This window comes from Colias philodice, chromosome 13, assembly GCF_061535455.1.
Source record: "Colias philodice isolate Cphi_HAF_F1 chromosome 13, ilColPhil1 Martin Lab GWU primary, whole genome shotgun sequence".
In the NCBI taxonomy this organism is placed as follows: domain Eukaryota; kingdom Metazoa; phylum Arthropoda; class Insecta; order Lepidoptera; family Pieridae; genus Colias; species Colias philodice.
This window is the reverse complement of record NC_143098.1, coordinates 11,245,239-11,263,988: the sequence shown is the minus strand read 5'-3', so window position 1 is coordinate 11,263,988 and position 18,750 is coordinate 11,245,239. Positions and strand designations below refer to the sequence as shown.

The following is an 18,750-nucleotide window of genomic DNA, read 5'->3' as shown; positions in this document are numbered from 1 at the left end:
ATATTTGCAATATTATAAACAGACACAATGAAATGCTTGTGATGTCCGAACATAGAGGTATTGGTGAATGAGCACATTTTTCACTTTTGTAAAAACGCTTCTATATTAACGTGACCATTAACCACTTTTAATTATATAAAATTAACCTTTCATATCTTCTTTTAGGAAAATCAAACTTCATGGACGCTGTGAGTTTTGTGATGGGTGAAAAGACATCTCTGTTGCGTGTGAAACGACTTAGCGATCTCATCCATGGAGCTTCTATCAACAAACCTGTATCCAGAAGGTAATCTCCTAATATATATAAATCTCGTGTCACAATGTTTGTCCTCAATGGACTCCTAAACCACTTAACCGATTATAATAAAATTCGCACACCATGACGCAATCCCGCAAATCCCACTGGAACGGGAACTATGCGAGTTTTTCTTTGACAGAGCGGGCGAAGTCGCGGGCGGAATGCTAGTCATAATATAATAGGCATGATGAAAGATTTTCAAAACCTCTTCCATAATGTGTGTATACATTTATTAAACAATAAAAACCCTATATTTCGCTAATATACTTAAATTTAACGAAGATAAAAGCCATTTTTCAATAAATATTTATTAACTGTGCCAAAACAGCCCACAGGTGTCATGGCATAGGCGTGACGTCACTCTTACGTAAACACGTAATAATATTTAATTATTAAGTGTTATAAAATCTAATTTCAAAGTTTATAAGTGGTGTGCAGTATTGCAATGTGAATCTACATAAAAATAATACCCAAAAAAAGTGTTAGTAATTGTTTAAAGCGAGAAAATAATATGAAAGGGATAATGATTGTATAAATTTGACGCAGAGAATACATAGAATATATAGTGAATTCGCAATTATATTTCTGTTCTGAGTCGATAAAGCATACGTGAAAAAATAGAAAATAAATAAAAAATGCGTATTCTCAAAATATTCATAACAACACCCAACACACAACACCTGACGCGAAGTTGTTTACATAGACGTGACGTCACGCGTGTTTCAGTCAAAATGGCCGAATGCAGAATTTCAATGTTTTATTTTATTGATAATCTCATTAATCTTAATGTTTTTAATATTTCTAAGTCACTATTTTTAATTTATTTATTATTCATTTTCCCTTAAAAACACTAATTCGATCATTTATGGATACTGTCGTCATGCCTATTACAGTTACATATAAATTAGTTATTTTGGATTTAAAAATGTTTTAGTTCCAAGAGATGTCAATGAAATAGCAATTTTCATAATTAAATGTCACAGCTTTTTTATTGTGTAGAAAATGTATTCTCAACCATATTATTAATTTTTTGAGACAATTTCTTCACAATATAATTATTTATATGAAGCTACTTCATATAAATAATGCTACCGTTTAATATAAGAATAGGTACCTCAGATTTGTTTTTATTGCATGGCAAGCATTCAATCTTATTACTACTTTAATTAAAAATTCATAGAATATTATCCTTCCTAGTTCCTACTAATATTATAAATGTGAAAGTTGGTGAGGATGTGCGTGTGTTTGTTACTCCTTCACGCAAATACTATTGAACCGATAACAATGAAATTTAGCACACATATAGAGGGTAACTTGGATTAACACATAGGATAGGTTTTATCCCGGAAATCCCACGGGAACGGGAACTAAGCAAGTTTTTCTTTGAAAACGCGGGCGAAGCTGCGGGCGGAAATCTAGTAAATTAATATATCTAAAACATTTTATTATTTTAGTGCCTCCGTAACAGCAACATTTGTGCTAGAGGATATGACTGAGAAACAGTTCCAGAGGTCTGTTATCGGACAGTCTTCAGATCACAAAATTGATGGACAGGTTTGTTTTTGCAGTTATTCTATTCATATTAAAGTCATAAAGATACCAAAGATATCTTTTTATGGCCTGGATCAGAGAAAATATATTAAATTATTTTGCTTTTGCGATAAATACTTGCTGCTTACTTATAACTGAATAAAATACCATAACTTATACTGCTTATAAAGATCTATAAAAAGAAGAACTACTGTAAAGAAATTCGCTTAACAACATATTTGAAATGAATACATGTTTGCATTATATATGTTCATCATTTCAGTCAGTAAATATAAGTCAATATCTAGCTGAGTTGGAGAAACTGGGCATCAACGTTAAGGCAAAGAACTTCCTGGTGTTCCAAGGGGCTGTAGAGAGTATCGCTATGAAAAATCCTAAAGAGAGAACTGCTTTGTTCGAGGAGATTAGTGGGTGAGTGACATGATCGTAGATTCTGAAGGAATGATAATTTAATGAATATAAAATGATAGTTTCTGGAGTTAAAATCTTAATATATATAAATCTCGTGTTGCAATGTTTGTCCTCAATGGACTCCTAAACCACTTAACCGATTATAATAAAATTCGCACACCATGTGCAGTTCGATCCAACTCGAGAGATAGGATAGTTTAAACATACCACGGGCGAAGCCGGGGCGGACCGCTAGTAAATTATAAAAATATCATAGTTAGTGTCCTGTGTGTCAATCCATTTTATAAACTGCTTTTTTTTGTCAGAATGGGCCACCTGATATTAAGTGGTCACAACCGTCCATAAACACTTGTAACAGTGGTGGTTTACAGGGGCCTTGCCAGCATGATTGAAAATGAAACCCGTTTTCCATTGACACGGCATCACGCGTGAACGGATGACCGATTTCGATAATTCTTTTTTTATTATATTCCTTGAAGTACGAGGATGGTTCTTATGTAGAGAAAACGTAAATATGTACCAGGGGCGAAGCCGGGGCGGACCGCTAGTTCGACATATTTTTGCATGATTTAATATTTAATATTTTTTTATAACTTTCATACATAGAACCATGGACGTATAAAAAAAGACGGACGCCGTTTTACGAACAAACAACGTGAAGCCACCGTAGTAAGCTAGCGATCGTGTAAAGACAATGAACACGCACACACTCTCACCATAGTAAGCTAGTCGGCCGCCATTACGTCGTGAACTACCGTCTGATTAACTGCGTCACTGTTTCACAAAAAATATTTAAAATGCCGTCTTGCGTGGTTAAATGTTGTCGCAACAGTACAATTTTAAATAACAAAACACAAGGGATTACATTCCACAGGGAAGCAAGTTATTTCTTTAATGTTTTAATGACAAAATTATTACGGCAAAATTTATAGAAAAAAATACAGCCGCCATTGTCATCAGGACAGCTGTTGCCATAGTGTTGCCATGGCAACATGTCACACACACATGGATGTGTTGCCGCCATTACTAGGCTTCACTCAATGTTTAGGCGATACTCCGTCCGTCTTTTTTTATACGTCCATGCATAGAACAATAATTTTCGTATTTGATTATCATTAGATGTTCCCTACCATCTACAAAATTCAATCATATTTTAACGTGATAACGTTTTTAAAATCGTTTTAGTCGAGTGACATATTCAGAAACTTGTGTCACACCAAAACCTCACGAGCGCGATCGCAGGTATAACGAGAGAGAGACGGACCGATCTCCCGTCTCATCTCGAGCGCTGCCACTGCATTATGTTATCACGTAAACATCTCGATCGTAAACCTACTTTACAAACAACCAATTTTTTTTTAATACTTATTATTTACTTATACAGTTCTGGAGTACTAAAAGAGCAATACGAGTTATGTCGCGCGGAAGTTAATCGCGCAGACGAAGAAGCACAGTTCTCGTATCAAAAGAAAAAGGGAGTGGCCGCTGAACGGAAGGAGGCTAAATTTGAGAAAGAGGAGGCGGAAAAGTATACGAGGCTTAAGGAGGAATTGGTATTTAGATATTTATGTTAAAAAAAATGGCTCCAAGCTTGAGGTATTGGATATACATAGTTTTTGATGAGATTACACAAATGACTGAAATTAGTAGATTATATATGTATGATCCAATTTGTATCTAAATGTTTTCTTTCTGACTTTTCTCATATTATATAACATTTTAATGATTACAAATTTTTGTATCTTCTCTTTTGTGCATAAAAAAGATGTACTTTTATTCAACTATAGATGAAACAAATGAAAATAATATGATAACTTATTGATTAACGTTTTCCATATTATTTCCTTTCAATTTGATATTTTTAGTTTTATGGCATTCAAATGCTTTATAAATATAAATTTAAATTATTTCCTTAGCTAATGCTTGATAACCATGTGACGAACCGTAAAACAGCTAAATTAACTTTAAATTCCCCCCAGCAACAACAAAAGATCGAACTCCAACTCTTTCATCTCTACCACAATGAGAAAGAGATCAAGTCCTGCGAGGAAGACCTTCAGTACAAACAGACGGAACTCACAAAAATAGAGAAGAAACGGCAGAAAGCAGAAGAAGCGCTGAAAGATAAGAAAAAGGCAACAGGAACAGCGCAAAGGGATCTGGCCAAGATTGAACAGGATATACGGGAAGTGGTATGTGTTTTTGTTTAAATTATTAATTAGTAAAGATAGGAATGCATGTTATTTAATGATAGAGCAAATATTGAATAATCAACTATGCCGGGTAAGTAGATTGGTTAGAAAAACTTACTTTTGTAAATAGATAATTAATGTAAGAAAAATCCCTACTTATAATATTATAAATGCGATAACTCTGTCTGTCTGTCTGTGACGCTTTCCCGCTTAAACCTCTCGACCGATTTTGATGAAATTTGGCACAGACAATCTTTAGACCCTGAGAAAGAACATAGGCTACCTTTTATCAAAACACCACGCGGGCGAAGCCGCGGGTGGAAGCTAGTATCAAATAAATTGTTTGATACTTGGAACTTGAAATTAAGAATTGAACATTGTTTAATCGAAACAGTTGACTTGTAATTGCTGTAATGTGTTCTAAAGGTAAAAAAATTAAATATTAAGTAAAATGCGTCAATCTTCAACATAAATATAATGAATAAAACGTGTTTAAAATCCGTTAAAAATCTTTAATTTCTAATAGGCCATCCACACGTCTGCCGAACAACGTGACAAACAACGAACACAATATAGGGACGGCGCTATACAGAGAAGCGAGAAGGAAATAAGTACATCTCTTTTCTTCGTATAGTGCTGTCCCTATGTGTTCGTTGTTTGTCACGTTGTTCGGCACACGTGTGGATGGCCTATTAATGTATAATCTCTCGTAAAATTAAACTTAATTTAACTAGTAAATGTTATTTACAGGAAGCAGAAGTATCAAAAAAGCGTCCCACCTTCATAAAGGCAAAAGAACGAGTGTCGCACACGCAGAAGAAACTAGAAAGTGCGGTGAAAACGCTCGAACAAGCTCGCAAAGCGCATGAGGCTCATCAGGCTGATATACGGTATAGAGAGACATACATACAGATTTTTCATTTTCTTCATTGGAAGATAGAGACAGACCTACGAACAGATTGTTTATTTTCTTTATTGTAAAAGATGTAGAGACATAGACATTATTAAAACGTATATAATAACAAAAAAAAATATTATTTACTAAAAATACATGAAAATGGCTCTTTAAAATCTTACTACGAACATTGTGCATAATATAATCGGATAATATAATACATACAGTAGTAATAATTGTATGATGCGGTTATAATTTTTCCCTATCACTACATAGTATAAAACAAAGTCGCTTTCTCTGTCCCTATGTCCCTATGTCCCTATGTCCCTTTGTACGCTTAAATCTTTGAAACTACGCAACGGATTTTGATGCGGTTTTTTTTAATAGATAGAGTGATTCAAGAGGAAGGTTTATATGTATAATAACACCCATTAAATAGTGGAGAAGTACTGTTATTTTTGAGGTTTCTAATGTGATGTCGTAAAAAATTATATTTTTTCCGCTTACATTGCATACGCAGGCTGAACCCTACGAGTTTTATCAAAATAATGTACTAAGTATTATACACATTGAAAAGGTCTACAGAAAAGTCCGCGATGGTATATGTCTATCTCTTATGGATAACCCACAATAACTTTTTTTGTCATTTACTTTTTACGACAAATAATGGCTAATTTTCGAAGCGATTTTAACCAATATAGAATTAATCCTTAACCAATTAAATACCTTGAATACATTGTTCATTTAATATAGATCTATATGGCCCTTTACACCGTATGATTTAAGTGAATATTTTCGAAGATATTACAGATTTAAAAATTGCGGGACGTGGCGTTTGCGGCGGTACCGGCCGGCCGGCCGCTATGTTTTTATATACAACGTTCACAGTTTTTCTGTAGTGTATTTAGTATCAGCATTGCACCCGTGCGAAGCCGGGGCGGGTCGCTAGTTTTCAATAAAGTTACTTTAACCATTCTTAAAACTATGCATAAATTACGCATATAAATTGATAATTACGCATAACTTCATGAACTTTCCTTTCGCCACGCAGTTACAGCCACGAGAGAACAGCTAATTAATATTAATCACATCAAACCCTCGTTTGTAAAATAAAGATTAAAAAAATAATAATAATCACGGTCTATCAACACTAATTTGTACAATTTAAACATATTTCAGTAAACTGGAGGGTGAATTACGCGAAATAGAAGAACAGAAAGCGACCTGGGAGCAGACGCAGCTCGGCACTAGTGCTACTAGAGCTGACGTGCATTTGGAAGAAGCGCAGGTATATAAGTATAGTCTTGTAATGAATGTATGTTTGTCACGTGTAAGATGTTTGTATTTTCCACTGTGTATTTTCCACAAAGCGTGTTCTACGTGTTAGCCACTCTACAAAGCGTGTTATACGTGTAATTCGGTCTGTAAAGCGTGTTATACGTGTTAGTCGCTCTGTTAAGTGTGTTATACGTGTAAGTCACTCTATAAAGCGTGTTATACGTGTTAGTCACTCTGTTAAGTGTGTTATACGTGTAAGTCACTCTATAAAGCGTGTTATACGTGATAGTCGCTCTGTTAAGTGTGTTATACGTGTAAGTCACTCTAAAAAGCGTGTTATACGTGTTAGTCGCTCTGTTAAGTGTGTTATACGTGTAAGTCACTCTATAAAGCGTTTTATACGTGTTAGTCGCTCTGTTAAGTGTGTTATACGTGTAAGTCACTCCATAAAGCGTGTTATACGTGTTAGTCGCTCTGTTAAGTGTGTTATACGTGTAAGTCACTCTATAAAGCGTGTTATACGTGTTAGTCGCTCTGTTAAGTGTGTTATACGTGTAAGTCACTCTATAAAGCGTTTTATACGTGTTAGTCAATCTGTTAAGTGTGTTATACGTGTAAGTCACTCAACAAAGCGTGTTATACGTGTTAGCCACTCTGTAAAGCATGTTATACGTGTTAGCCACCCTACAAAGCGTGTTATACGTGTAATTCGCTCTGTAAATCGTGTTATACGTGTTAGTCGCTCTGTTAAGTGTGTTATACATGTAAGTCACTCTATAAAGCGTGCTATACGTGTTAGCCACTCTAAAAAGCGTGTTATACGTGTTAGCCACTCTACAAAGCGTGTTACATGTGTTACCCACTCTGTAAAGCGTGTTACACGTGTTAGCCACTCTGTAAAGCGTGTTACACGTGTAAGCCGCTCTGTAAAGTGTGTTATACGTGTAAGTCACTCTATAAAGCGTGTTATACGTGTTAGTCACTCTGTAAAGCGTGTTATACGTGTTAGTCGCTCTGTTAAGTGTGTTATACGTGTAAGTCACTCTATAAAGCGTGTTATACGTGTTAGTCACTCTGTTAAGTGTGTTATACGTGTAAGTCACTCTATAAAGCGTGTTATACGTGTTAGTCACTCTGTAAAGCGTGTTATACGTGTTAGTCGCTCTGTTAAGTGTGTTATACGTGTAAGCCACTCTATAAAGCGTGTTATACGTGTTAGTCACTCTGTTAAGTGTGTTATACGTGTAAGTCACTCTATAAAGCGTGTTATACGTGTTAGTCACTCTGTAAAGCGTGTTATACGTGTTAGTCGCTCTGTTAAGTGTGTTATACGTGTAAGTCACTCTACAAAGCGTGTTATACGTGTTAGCCACTCTGTAAAGCATGTTATACGTGTTAGCCACCCTACAAAGCGTGTTATACGTGTAATTCGCTCTGTAAATCGTGTTATACGTGTTAGTCGCTCTGTTAATTGTGTTATACGTGTAAGTCACTCTATAAAGCGTGCTATACGTGTTAGCCACTCTAAAAAGCGTGTTATACGTGTTAGCCACTCTACAAAGCGTGTTACATGTGTTAGCCACTCTGTAAAGCGTGTTACACGTGTAAGCCACTCTGTAAAGCGTGTTACACGTGTAAGCCGCTCTGTAAAGTGTGTTATGCGTGTAAGTCACTCTATAAAGCGTGTTATACGTGTTAGTCGCTCTGTTAAGTGTGTTATACGTGTAAGTCACTCTATAAAGCGTGTTATACGTGTTAGTCACTCTGTAAAGCGTGTTATACGTGTTAGTCGCTCTGTTAAGTGTGTTATACGTGTAAGTCACTCTATGAAGCGTGTTATACGTGTTAGTCGCTCTGTTAAGTGTGTTATACGTGTAAGTCACTCTATAAAGCGTGTTATACGTGTTAGTCGCTCTGTGAAGTGTGTTATACGTGTAAGTCACTCTATAAAGCGTGTTATACGTGTTAGTCACTCTGTAAAGCGTGTTACACGTGTAATTCGCTCTACAAATCGTGTTATACGTGTTAGTCGCTCTGTTAATTGTGTTATACGTGTAAGTCACTCTATAAAGCGTGTTATACGTGTTAGTCGCTCTGTTAAGTGTGTTATACGTGTAAGTCACTCTATAAAGCGTGTTATACGTGTTAGTCACTCTGTAAAGCGTGTTACACGTGTTAGCCACTCTGTAAAGCGTGTTACACGTGTAAGCCGCTCTGTAAAGTGTGTTGTGCGTGTAAGTCACTCTATAAAGCGTGTTATACGTGTTAGTCGCTCTGTTAAGTGTGTTATACGTGTAAGTCACTCTATAAAGCGTGTTATACGTGTAAGTCACTCTGTAAAGCGTGTTATACGTGTTAGTCGCTCTGTTAAGTGTGTTATACGTGTAAGTCACTCTATGAAGCGTGTTATACGTGTTAGTCGCTCTGTTAAGTGTGTTATACGTGTAAGTCACTCTATAAAGCGTGTTATACGTGTTAGTCGCTCTGTTAAGTGTGTTATACGTGTAAGTCACTCTATAAAGCGTGCTATACGTGTTAGTCACTCTAAAAAGCGTGTTATACGTGTTAGCCACTCTACAAAGCGTGTTACATGTGTTAGCCACTCTGTAAAGGGTGTTACACGTGTTAGCCACTCTGTAAAGCGTGTTACACGTGTAAGCCGCTCTGTAAAGTGTGTTATACGTGTAAGTCACTCTATAAAGCGTGTTATACGTGTTAGTCGCTCTGTTAAGTGTGTTATACGTGTAAGTCACTCTATAATGTGTGTTATACGTGTTAGTCACTCTGTAAAGCGTGTCATACGTGTTAGTCGCTCTGTTAAGTGTGTTATACGTGTAAGTCACTCTATAAAGCGTGTTATACGTGTAAGTCACTCTGTTAAGTGTGTTATACGTGTAAGTCACTCTATAAAGCGTGTTATACGTGTTAGTCACTCTGTAAAGCGTGTTATACGTGTTAGTCGCTCTGTTAAGCGTGTTATACGTGTAAGTCACTCTATAAAGCGTGTTATACGTGTTAGTCACTCTGTTAAGTGTGTTATACGTGTAAGTCACTCTATAAAGCGTGTTATACGTGTTAGTCACTCTGTAAAGCGTGTTATACGTGTTAGTCGCTCTGTTAAGTGTGTTATACGTGTAAGTCACTCTATAAAGCGTGTTATACGTGTTAGTCGCTCTGTTAAGTGTGTTATACGTGTAAGTCACTCTATAAAGCGTGCTATACGTGTTAGCCACTCTATAAAGCGTGTTATACGTGTTAGTCGCTCTGTTAAGTGTGTTATACGTGTAAGTCACTCTATAAAACGTGTTATACGTGTTAGTCGCTCTGTTAAGTGTGTTATACGTGTAAGTCACTCTATAAAGCGTGCTATACGTGTTAGCCACTCTAAAAAGCGTGTTATACGTGTTAGCCACTCTACAAAGCGTGTTACATGTGTTAGCCACTCTGTAAAGCGTGTTACACGTGTTAGCCACTCTGTAAAGCGTGTTACACGTGTAAGCCGCTCTGTAAAGTGTGTTATACGTGTAAGTCACTCTATAAAGCGTGTTATACGTGTTAGTCACTCAGTAAAGCGTGTTATACGTGTTAGTCGCTCTGTTAAGTGTGTTATACGTGTAAGTCACTCTATAAAGCGTGTTATACGTGTTAGTCACTCTGTTAAGTGTGTTATACGTGTAAGTCACTCTATAAAGCGTGTTATACGTGTTAGTCACTCTGTAAAGCGTGTTACACGTGTTAGCCACTCTGTAAAGCGTGTTACACGTGTAAGCCGCTCTGTAAAGTGTGTTGTGCGTGTAAGTCACTCTATAAAGCGTGTTATACGTGTTAGTCGCTCTGTTAAGTGTGTTATACGTGTAAGTCACTCTATAAAGCGTGTTATACGTGTAAGTCACTCTGTAAAGCGTGTTATACGTGTTAGTCGCTCTGTTAAGTGTGTTATACGTGTAAGTCACTCTATGAAGCGTGTTATACGTGTTAGTCGCTCTGTTAAGTGTGTTATACGTGTAAGTCACTCTATAAAGCGTGTTATACGTGTTAGTCGCTCTGTTAAGTGTGTTATACGTGTAAGTCACTCTATAAAGCGTGTTATACGTGTTAGTCACTCTGTAAAGCGTGTTATACGTGTTAGTCGCTCTGTTAAGTGTGTTATACGTGTAAGTCACTCTACAAAGCGTGTTATACGTGTTAGCCACTCTGTAAAGCATGTTATACGTGTTAGCCACCCTACAAAGCGTGTTATACGTGTAATTCGCTCTGTAAATCGTGTTATACGTGTTAGTCGCTTTGTTAAGTGTGTTATACGTGTAAGTCACTCTATAAAGCGTGCTTTACGTGTTAGCCACTCTAAAAAGCGTGTTATACGTGTTAGCCACTCTACAAAGCGTGTTACATGTGTTAGCCACTCTGTAAAGCGGGTTATACGTGTTAGCCACTCTATAAAGCGTGTTATACGTGTTAGTCGCTCTGTTAAGTGTGTTATACGTGTAAGTCACTCTATAAAGCGTGTTATACGTGTTAGTCGCTCTGTTAAGTGTGTTATACGTGTAATTCGCTCTGTAAATCGTGTTATACGTGTTAGTCGCTCTGTTAAGTGTGTTATACGTGTAAGTCACTCTATAAAGCGTGCTATACGTGTTAGTCACTCTAAAAAGCGTGTTATACGTGTTAGCCACTCTACAAAGCGTGTTACATGTGTTAGCCACTCTGTAAAGGGTGTTACACGTGTTAGCCACTCTGTAAAGCGTGTTACACGTGTAAGCCGCTCTGTAAAGTGTGTTATACGTGTAAGTCACTCTATAAAGCGTGTTATACGTGTTAGTCGCTCTGTTAAGTGTGTTATACGTGTAAGTCACTCTATAATGTGTGTTATACGTGTTAGTCACTCTGTAAAGCGTGTCATACGTGTTAGTCGCTCTGTTAAGTGTGTTATACGTGTAAGTCACTCTATAAAGCGTGTTATACGTGTAAGTCACTCTGTTAAGTGTGTTATACGTGTAAGTCACTCTATAAAGCGTGTTATACGTGTTAGTCACTCTGTAAAGCGTGTTATACGTGTTAGTCGCTCTGTTAAGCGTGTTATACGTGTAAGTCACTCTATAAAGCGTGTTATACGTGTTAGTCACTCTGTTAAGTGTGTTATACGTGTAAGTCACTCTATAAAGCGTGTTATACGTGTTAGTCACTCTGTAAAGCGTGTTATACGTGTTAGTCGCTCTGTTAAGTGTGTTATACGTGTAAGTCACTCTATAAAGCGTGTTATACGTGTTAGTCGCTCTGTTAAGTGTGTTATACGTGTAAGTCACTCTATAAAGCGTGCTATACGTGTTAGCCACTCTATAAAGCGTGTTATACGTGTTAGTCGCTCTGTTAAGTGTGTTATACGTGTAAGTCACTCTATAAAACGTGTTATACGTGTTAGTCGCTCTGTTAAGTGTGTTATACGTGTAAGTCACTCTATAAAGCGTGCTATACGTGTTAGCCACTCTAAAAAGCGTGTTATACGTGTTAGCCACTCTACAAAGCGTGTTACATGTGTTAGCCACTCTGTAAAGCGTGTTACACGTGTTAGCCACTCTGTAAAGCGTGTTACACGTGTAAGCCGCTCTGTAAAGTGTGTTATACGTGTAAGTCACTCTATAAAGCGTGTTATACGTGTTAGTCACTCAGTAAAGCGTGTTATACGTGTTAGTCGCTCTGTTAAGTGTGTTATACGTGTAAGTCACTCTATAAAGCGTGTTATACGTGTTAGTCACTCTGTTAAGTGTGTTATACGTGTAAGTCACTCTATAAAGCGTGTTATACGTGTTAGTCACTCTGTAAAGCGTGTTATACGTGTTAGTCGCTCTGTTAAGTGTGTTATACGTGTAAGTCACTCTATAAAGCGTGCTATACGTGTTAGCCACTCTAAAAAGCGTGTTATACGTGTTAGCCACTCTACAAAGCGTGTTACATGTGTTAGCCACTCTGTAAAGCGTGTTACACGTGTTAGCCACTCTGTAAAGCGTGTTACACGTGTAAGCCGCTCTGTAAAGTGTGTTATACGTGTAAGTCACTCTATAAAGCGTGTTATACGTGTTAGTCACTCTATAAAGCGTGTTATACGTGTTAGTCGCTCTGTTAAGTGTGTTATACGTGAAAGTCACTCTATAAAGCGTGTTATACGTGTGAGCCGCTCTGTAAAGCGTGTTATACGTGTTAGCCGCTCTGTAAAGCGTGTTATACGTGTTAGCCACTCTACAAAGCGTGTTGTACGTGTTAGCCACTCTGTAAAGCATGTTATACGTGTTAGCCAACCTACAAAGCGTGTTATACGTGTAATTCGCTCTGTAAATCGTGTTATACGTGTTAGTCGCTCTGTTAAGTGTGTTATACGTGTAAGTCACTCTATAAAGCGTGCTATACGTGTTAGCCACTCTAAAAAGCGTGTTATACGTGTTAGCCACTCTACAAAGCGTGTTACATGTGTTAGCCACTCTGTAAAGCGTGTTACACGTGTTAGCCACTCTGTAAAGCGTGTTACACGTGTAAGCCGCTCTGTAAAGTGTGTTATGCGTGTAAGTCACTCTATAAAGCGTGTTATACGTGTTAGTCGCTCTGTTAAGTGTGTTATACGTGTAAGTCACTCTATAAAGCGTGTTATACGTGTCAGTCACTCTGTAAAGCGTGTTATACGTGTTAGTCGCTCTGTTAAGTGTGTTATACGTGTAACACCTTGGCCACGGACACCGGCGGCGCGACCGACGGCGCGACGGGCGGCGCGGCAATTCGCGCGGCGCGGTAAGCACGCCACGGGCAGTTGCGTTCGCCGCCGCGACCAGTGTAGACGAGGAGACGAGATGGCTTTATCAAAGTTAGCTCGACGTTGTTTGGAGAGTAGCAGCATTTTTGCTTTGAAGATATAGTGGAGTACACGAATTAAATATAAATCGTGTTACAGACGGAGAATTCCACCAAAAATATGAAAAATATAGGCATGATGAAAAATTATGTTGCGGGTGGCTAGACTTCCAAATAGCTGGTCTAGCTAGAATTTCTGCAATAAAAGCTTCCGTCTCCATTTTCGCGAAAAAAAAACAAACTATTTTAAATTAAGTTCGCTCCGGGAGTAGTCGCCGCGTCTGCCGCTCGACTCCGTGGCCTGCGCCGTAATAACTCATACATTTGTTTCGATCGCTAGTCGTGCCGCGCGATTCGCTCGGGGAAATTCGCCGGTCGTCTCGCTGGTCGCCGCTGCGCGTGGCATGCCTAGTACATTTCCATACATTTGATTCATTCGCAAGACGCGCCGCCAGTCGCGCCGCGCGAATTTTCGCTATAGCGAATTGTCCGTGGCCAGCACGTAAGTCACTCTATAAAGCGTGTTATACGTGTTAGTCGCTCTGTTAAGTGTGTTATACGTGTAAGTCACTCTATAAAGCGTGTTATACGTGTTAGTCGCTCTGTTAAGTGTGTTATACGTGTAAGCCACTCTGTAAAGCGTGTTACACGTGTTAGCCACTCTGTAAAGCGTGTTATACGTGTTAGTCGCTCTGTTAAGTGTGTTATACGTGTAAGTCACTCTACAAAGCGTGTTATACGTGTTTGCCACTCTGTAAAGCATGTTATACGTGTTAGCCACCCTACAAAGCGTGTTATACGTGTAATTCGCTCTGTAAATCGTGTTATACGTGTTAGTCGCTCTGTTAAGTGTGTTATACGTGTAAGTCACTCTATAAATTGTGCTATACGTGTTAGCCACTCTAAAAAGCGTGTTAGACGTGTTAGCCACTCTGCAAAGTGTGTTACATGTGTTAGCCACTCTGTAAAGCGTGTTACACGTGTTAGCCACTCTGTAAAGCGTGTTACACGTGTAAGCCGCTCTGTAAAGTGTGTTATACGTGTAAGTCACTCTATAAAGCGTGTTATACGTGTTAGTCGCTCTGTTAAGTGTGTTATACGTGTAAGTCACTCTATAAAGCGTGTTATACGTGTTAGTCACTCTGTAAAGCGTGTTATACGTGTTAGTCGCTCTGTTAAGTGTGTTATACGTGTAAGTCACTCTATAAAGCGTGTTATACGTGTTAGTCGCTCTGTTAAGTGTGTTATACGTGTAAGTCACTCTATAAAGCGTGTTATACGTGTTAGTCACTCTGTAAAGCGTGTTATACGTGTTAGTCGCTCTGTTAAGTGTGTTATACGTGTAAGTCACTCTATAAAGCGTGTTATACGTGTTAGTCGCTCTGTTAAGTGTGTTATACGTGTAAGTCACTCTATAAAGCGTGTTATACGTGTTAGTCGCTCTGTTAAGTGTGTTATACGTGTAAGTCACTCTATAAAGCGTGTTATACGTGTAAGTCACTCTATAAAGCGTGTTATACGTGTTAGTCGCTCTGTTAAGTGTGTTATACGTGTAAGTCACTCTATAAAGCGTGTTATACGTGTTAGTCACTCTGTAAAGCGTGTTATTCGTGTTAGTCGCTCTGTTAAGTGTGTTATACGTGTAAGTCACTCTATAAAGCGTGTTATACGTGTAAGTCACTCTGTAAAGCGTGTTATACGTGTTAGTCGCTCTGTTAAGTGTGTTATACGTGTAAGTCACTCTATAAAGCGTGTTATACGTGTTAGTCACTCTGTAAAGCGTGTTATACGTGTTAGTCGCTCTGTTAAGTGTGTTATACGTGTAAGTCACTCTATAAAGCGTGTTATACGTGTTAGTCACTCTGTAAAGCGTGTTATACGTGTTAGTCGCTCTGTTAAGTGTGTTATACGTGTAAGTCACTCTATAAAGCGTGCTATACGTGTTAGCCACTCTAAAAAGCGTGTTATACGTGTTAGCCACTCTGCAAAGTGTGTTACATGTGTTAGCCACTCTGCAAAGTGTGTTACATGTGTTAGCCACTCTGTAAAGCGTGTTACACGTGTTAGCCACTCTGTAAAGCGTGTTACACGTGTAAGCCGCTCTGTAAAGTGTGTTATACGTGTAAGTCACTCTATTAAGCGTGTTATACGTGTTAGTCGCTCTGTTAAGTGTGTTATACGTGTAAGTCACTCTATAAAGCGTGTTATACGTGTTAGTCACTCTGTAAAGCGTGTTATACGTGTTAGTCGCTCTGTTTAGTGTGTTATACGTGTAAGTCACTCTATAAAGCGTGTTATACGTGTTAGTCGCTCTGTTAAGTGTGTTATACGTGTAAGTCACTCTATAAAGCGTGTTATACGTGTTAGTCTCTCTGTAAAGCGTGTTACACGTGTTAGCCACTCTGTAAAGCGTGTTACACGTGTTAGCCGCTCTGTAAAGTGTGTTATACGTGTAAGTCACTCTATAAAGCGTGTTATACGTGTTAGTCGCTCTGTTAAGTGTGTTATACGTGTAAGTCACTCTGTAAAGCGTGTTATACGTGTTAGTCGCTTTATTAAGTTTGTTATACGTGTAAGTCACTCTATAAAGCGTGTTATACGTGTTAGTCGCTCTGTTAAGTGTGTTATACGTGTAAGTCACTCTATTAAGCGTGTTATACGTGTTAGTCACTCTGTAAAGCGTGTTATACGTGTTAGTCGCTCTGTTAAGTGTGTTATACGTGTAAGTCACTCTATAAAGCGTGTTATACGTGTTAGTCGCTCTGTTAAGTGTGTTATACGTGTAAGTCACTCTATAAAGCGTGTTATACGTGTTAGTCACTCTGTAAAGCGTGTTATACGTGTTAGTCGCTCTGTTAAGTGTGTTATACGTGTAAGTCACTCTATAAAGCGTGTTATACGTGTTAGTCGCTCTGTTAAGTGTGTTATACGTGTAAGTCACTCTATAAAGCGTGTTATACGTGTTAGTCGCTCTGTTAAGTGTGTTATACGTGTAAGTCACTCTATAAAGCGTGTTATACGTGTAAGTCACTCTATAAAGCGTGTTATACGTGTAAGTCACTCTGTAAAGCGTGTTATACGTGTTAGTCGCTCTGTTAAGTGTGTTATACGTGTAAGTCACTCTATGAAGCGTGTTATACGTGTTAGTCGCTCTGTTAAGTGTGTTATACGTGTAAGTCACTCTATAAAGCGTGTTATACGTGTTAGTCGCTCTGTTAAGTGTGTTATACGTGTTAGTCACTCTACAAAGCGTGTTATACGTGTAAGTCACTCTATAAAGCGTGTTATACGTGTTAGTCGCTCTGTTAAGTGTGTTATACGTGTAAGTCACTCTATAAAGCGTGTTATACGTGTTAGTCACTCTGTAAAGCGTGTTATACGTGTTAGTCGCTCTGTTAAGTGTGTTATACGTGTAAGTCACTCTATAAAGCGTGTTATACGTGTAAGTCACTCTATAAAGCGTGTTATACGTGTTAGCCGCTCTGTAAAGCGTGTTATACGTGTTAGCCACTCTACAAAGCGTGTTACACGTGTAATAAATGTTAGGTTTATCGTAAAAGCTAAATCACGGAGACGATCACTAAAATCTCCAATCTGGCTTCAAATTAATTAAGTAATTGTAGATGTCTAAAGATATTTTCTTTTGTTTTTACAAGCATTATATTAGCTTCACCTGTATGTTTGTAACCGACTTCTTTGGGCGCGATTTTGACCCACTTTAAACGGCCAGATTTCGTTCAAACTTTCTAGATTTATTGAGGACCGATGACAATACACTAATTTGGTAAAATTTTCTATTTTTTAGTTCGGTTTTCTATAAAAAGCGTGATTTTTAGTTTTTTTTAACTACATATTATTATTTATCCAGATCCGCGAATACGAAGAGCTCAAAATGGAGGCGTCCCGCCAAGCGGCTAGATATCTACAAGAGTTGGATTCCGTGAACCGAGAGCAGAAGGCTGATCAGGATCGGCTTGATAACGAGCTGCGGAGGAAGGGAGAGTTTGAGAATAAGCATCGCCAGAAGGTATGGCAAAAACTACATTTGGATCTTTTAAAGTGTGGAAAGATGACGTACTATGTGCTGGTTTAAATTTAGAGTGGTTATTGATGTACAATATTTGAGAAAGATCCGATCGGCTGTGAATAGTTCAGTAAAATACATATATGTCGCAGGAAAATTGTATAATATTGCCGTTTATAAACGGTCGGCATTTTGTAATATGCCGAAATTCGTCTTTTTCCAAAATTCTACAAAAAGACGGTCGCGAGTCAACAGAGCCCCACTTCGTGGGGCTCCAATTTCTGTGTAGTTTTAAAAAACACGAACCTAACCTAACCCACCCCCTTATCCAAACGAAAAATTTCTGATTACGAATTTTCGGCATATTACAAAATGCCGACCGTTGTTTGTAAACGGCGAAATATTACAATTTGCCTGCGACATATATATTGCCCTCCTCACAAACTTTCACATTTATAATATTAAAAATTCAAATCATTCATTCTCAATATTTTAATATTCTATTAAAATATAATACTGAAAGTTATTAGTAGGAAGTAGAATTTATACAAAAATTCCAAATTTATTTATTTGGATATCTTACAGAAACATTTAAATACAGGAGTTTAAATAAATTAAGAACAATAAAATGACAACTTATAACAATTTGGTAGGATTTCATCAATATTTAATTTCGATAACAGGGTCACGAACGCAACGAGGCCATGAAACGAGTGGAGAAACTAAATGAGCACATCAAGAGCTCGGAGCAAGCGCTCGAGGAGCAGAGGAGGCTGCGAAATGAACTACAGGTTAGTTTATATTTATTATGTGCCAGTTTTAGGATCGCAAATGTTTTGAAATTGTTCCCCTTGTTCTCAATAACGATATTAGTGAAGGACATTTTTCTTTTTAAATATCATAGTCATCTATTAAAAAAAAGTTCTTCATTGTATAATGCTTCAGTGATTATGCTGTATATATTTGTTTTAACATGCTTTAGTGTCACCTATATGTTGGTATTATAATCGACCCCTTTATCATCTATTTTGATTCATTTTTAACGGACAGATTTAATTGGAACATTATTTGGAACTAGCGGTCCGCCCCGGCTTCGCCCGTGGTATATATTTACGTTTTCTCTACATAAGAACCATATTATAATAAAAAAAGAATTATCGAAATCGGTCCACCCGTTCACACGTGATGCCGTGACAACGCGAAACGGGTTTCATTTTTATATATTATATAGATGAAACTTGTCTGTATGTAGTGTCGTGTATGT

At 37.9% G+C, this 18,750-nt stretch overlaps 1 protein-coding gene and 1 long non-coding RNA gene across 2 annotated transcripts in view; one reads left to right on the top strand and one right to left on the bottom strand.

Annotated features, from left to right (window-relative positions):
- SMC1 (structural maintenance of chromosomes 1) overlaps nucleotides 1-18,750 on the top strand; it is a 45,072-nt gene that overhangs the window by 555 nt on the left and 25,767 nt on the right. Inside the window, exons 2-10 of the mRNA XM_089702841.1 lie at nucleotides 166-286; nucleotides 1,753-1,852; nucleotides 2,112-2,260; nucleotides 3,645-3,813; nucleotides 4,240-4,452; nucleotides 5,203-5,342; nucleotides 6,527-6,635; nucleotides 17,331-17,489; nucleotides 18,170-18,277. Coding sequence (XP_089558967.1) covers nucleotides 166-286; nucleotides 1,753-1,852; nucleotides 2,112-2,260; nucleotides 3,645-3,813; nucleotides 4,240-4,452; nucleotides 5,203-5,342; nucleotides 6,527-6,635; nucleotides 17,331-17,489; nucleotides 18,170-18,277 — 1,268 coding nt within the window. The remainder of the gene's footprint in view (nucleotides 1-165; nucleotides 287-1,752; nucleotides 1,853-2,111; nucleotides 2,261-3,644; nucleotides 3,814-4,239; nucleotides 4,453-5,202; nucleotides 5,343-6,526; nucleotides 6,636-17,330; nucleotides 17,490-18,169; nucleotides 18,278-18,750) is intronic.
- Nucleotides 1-18,750, bottom strand: part of LOC149483681 (uncharacterized) — a 163,200-nt gene that overhangs the window by 134,821 nt on the left and 9,629 nt on the right. The window lies entirely within an intron of this gene.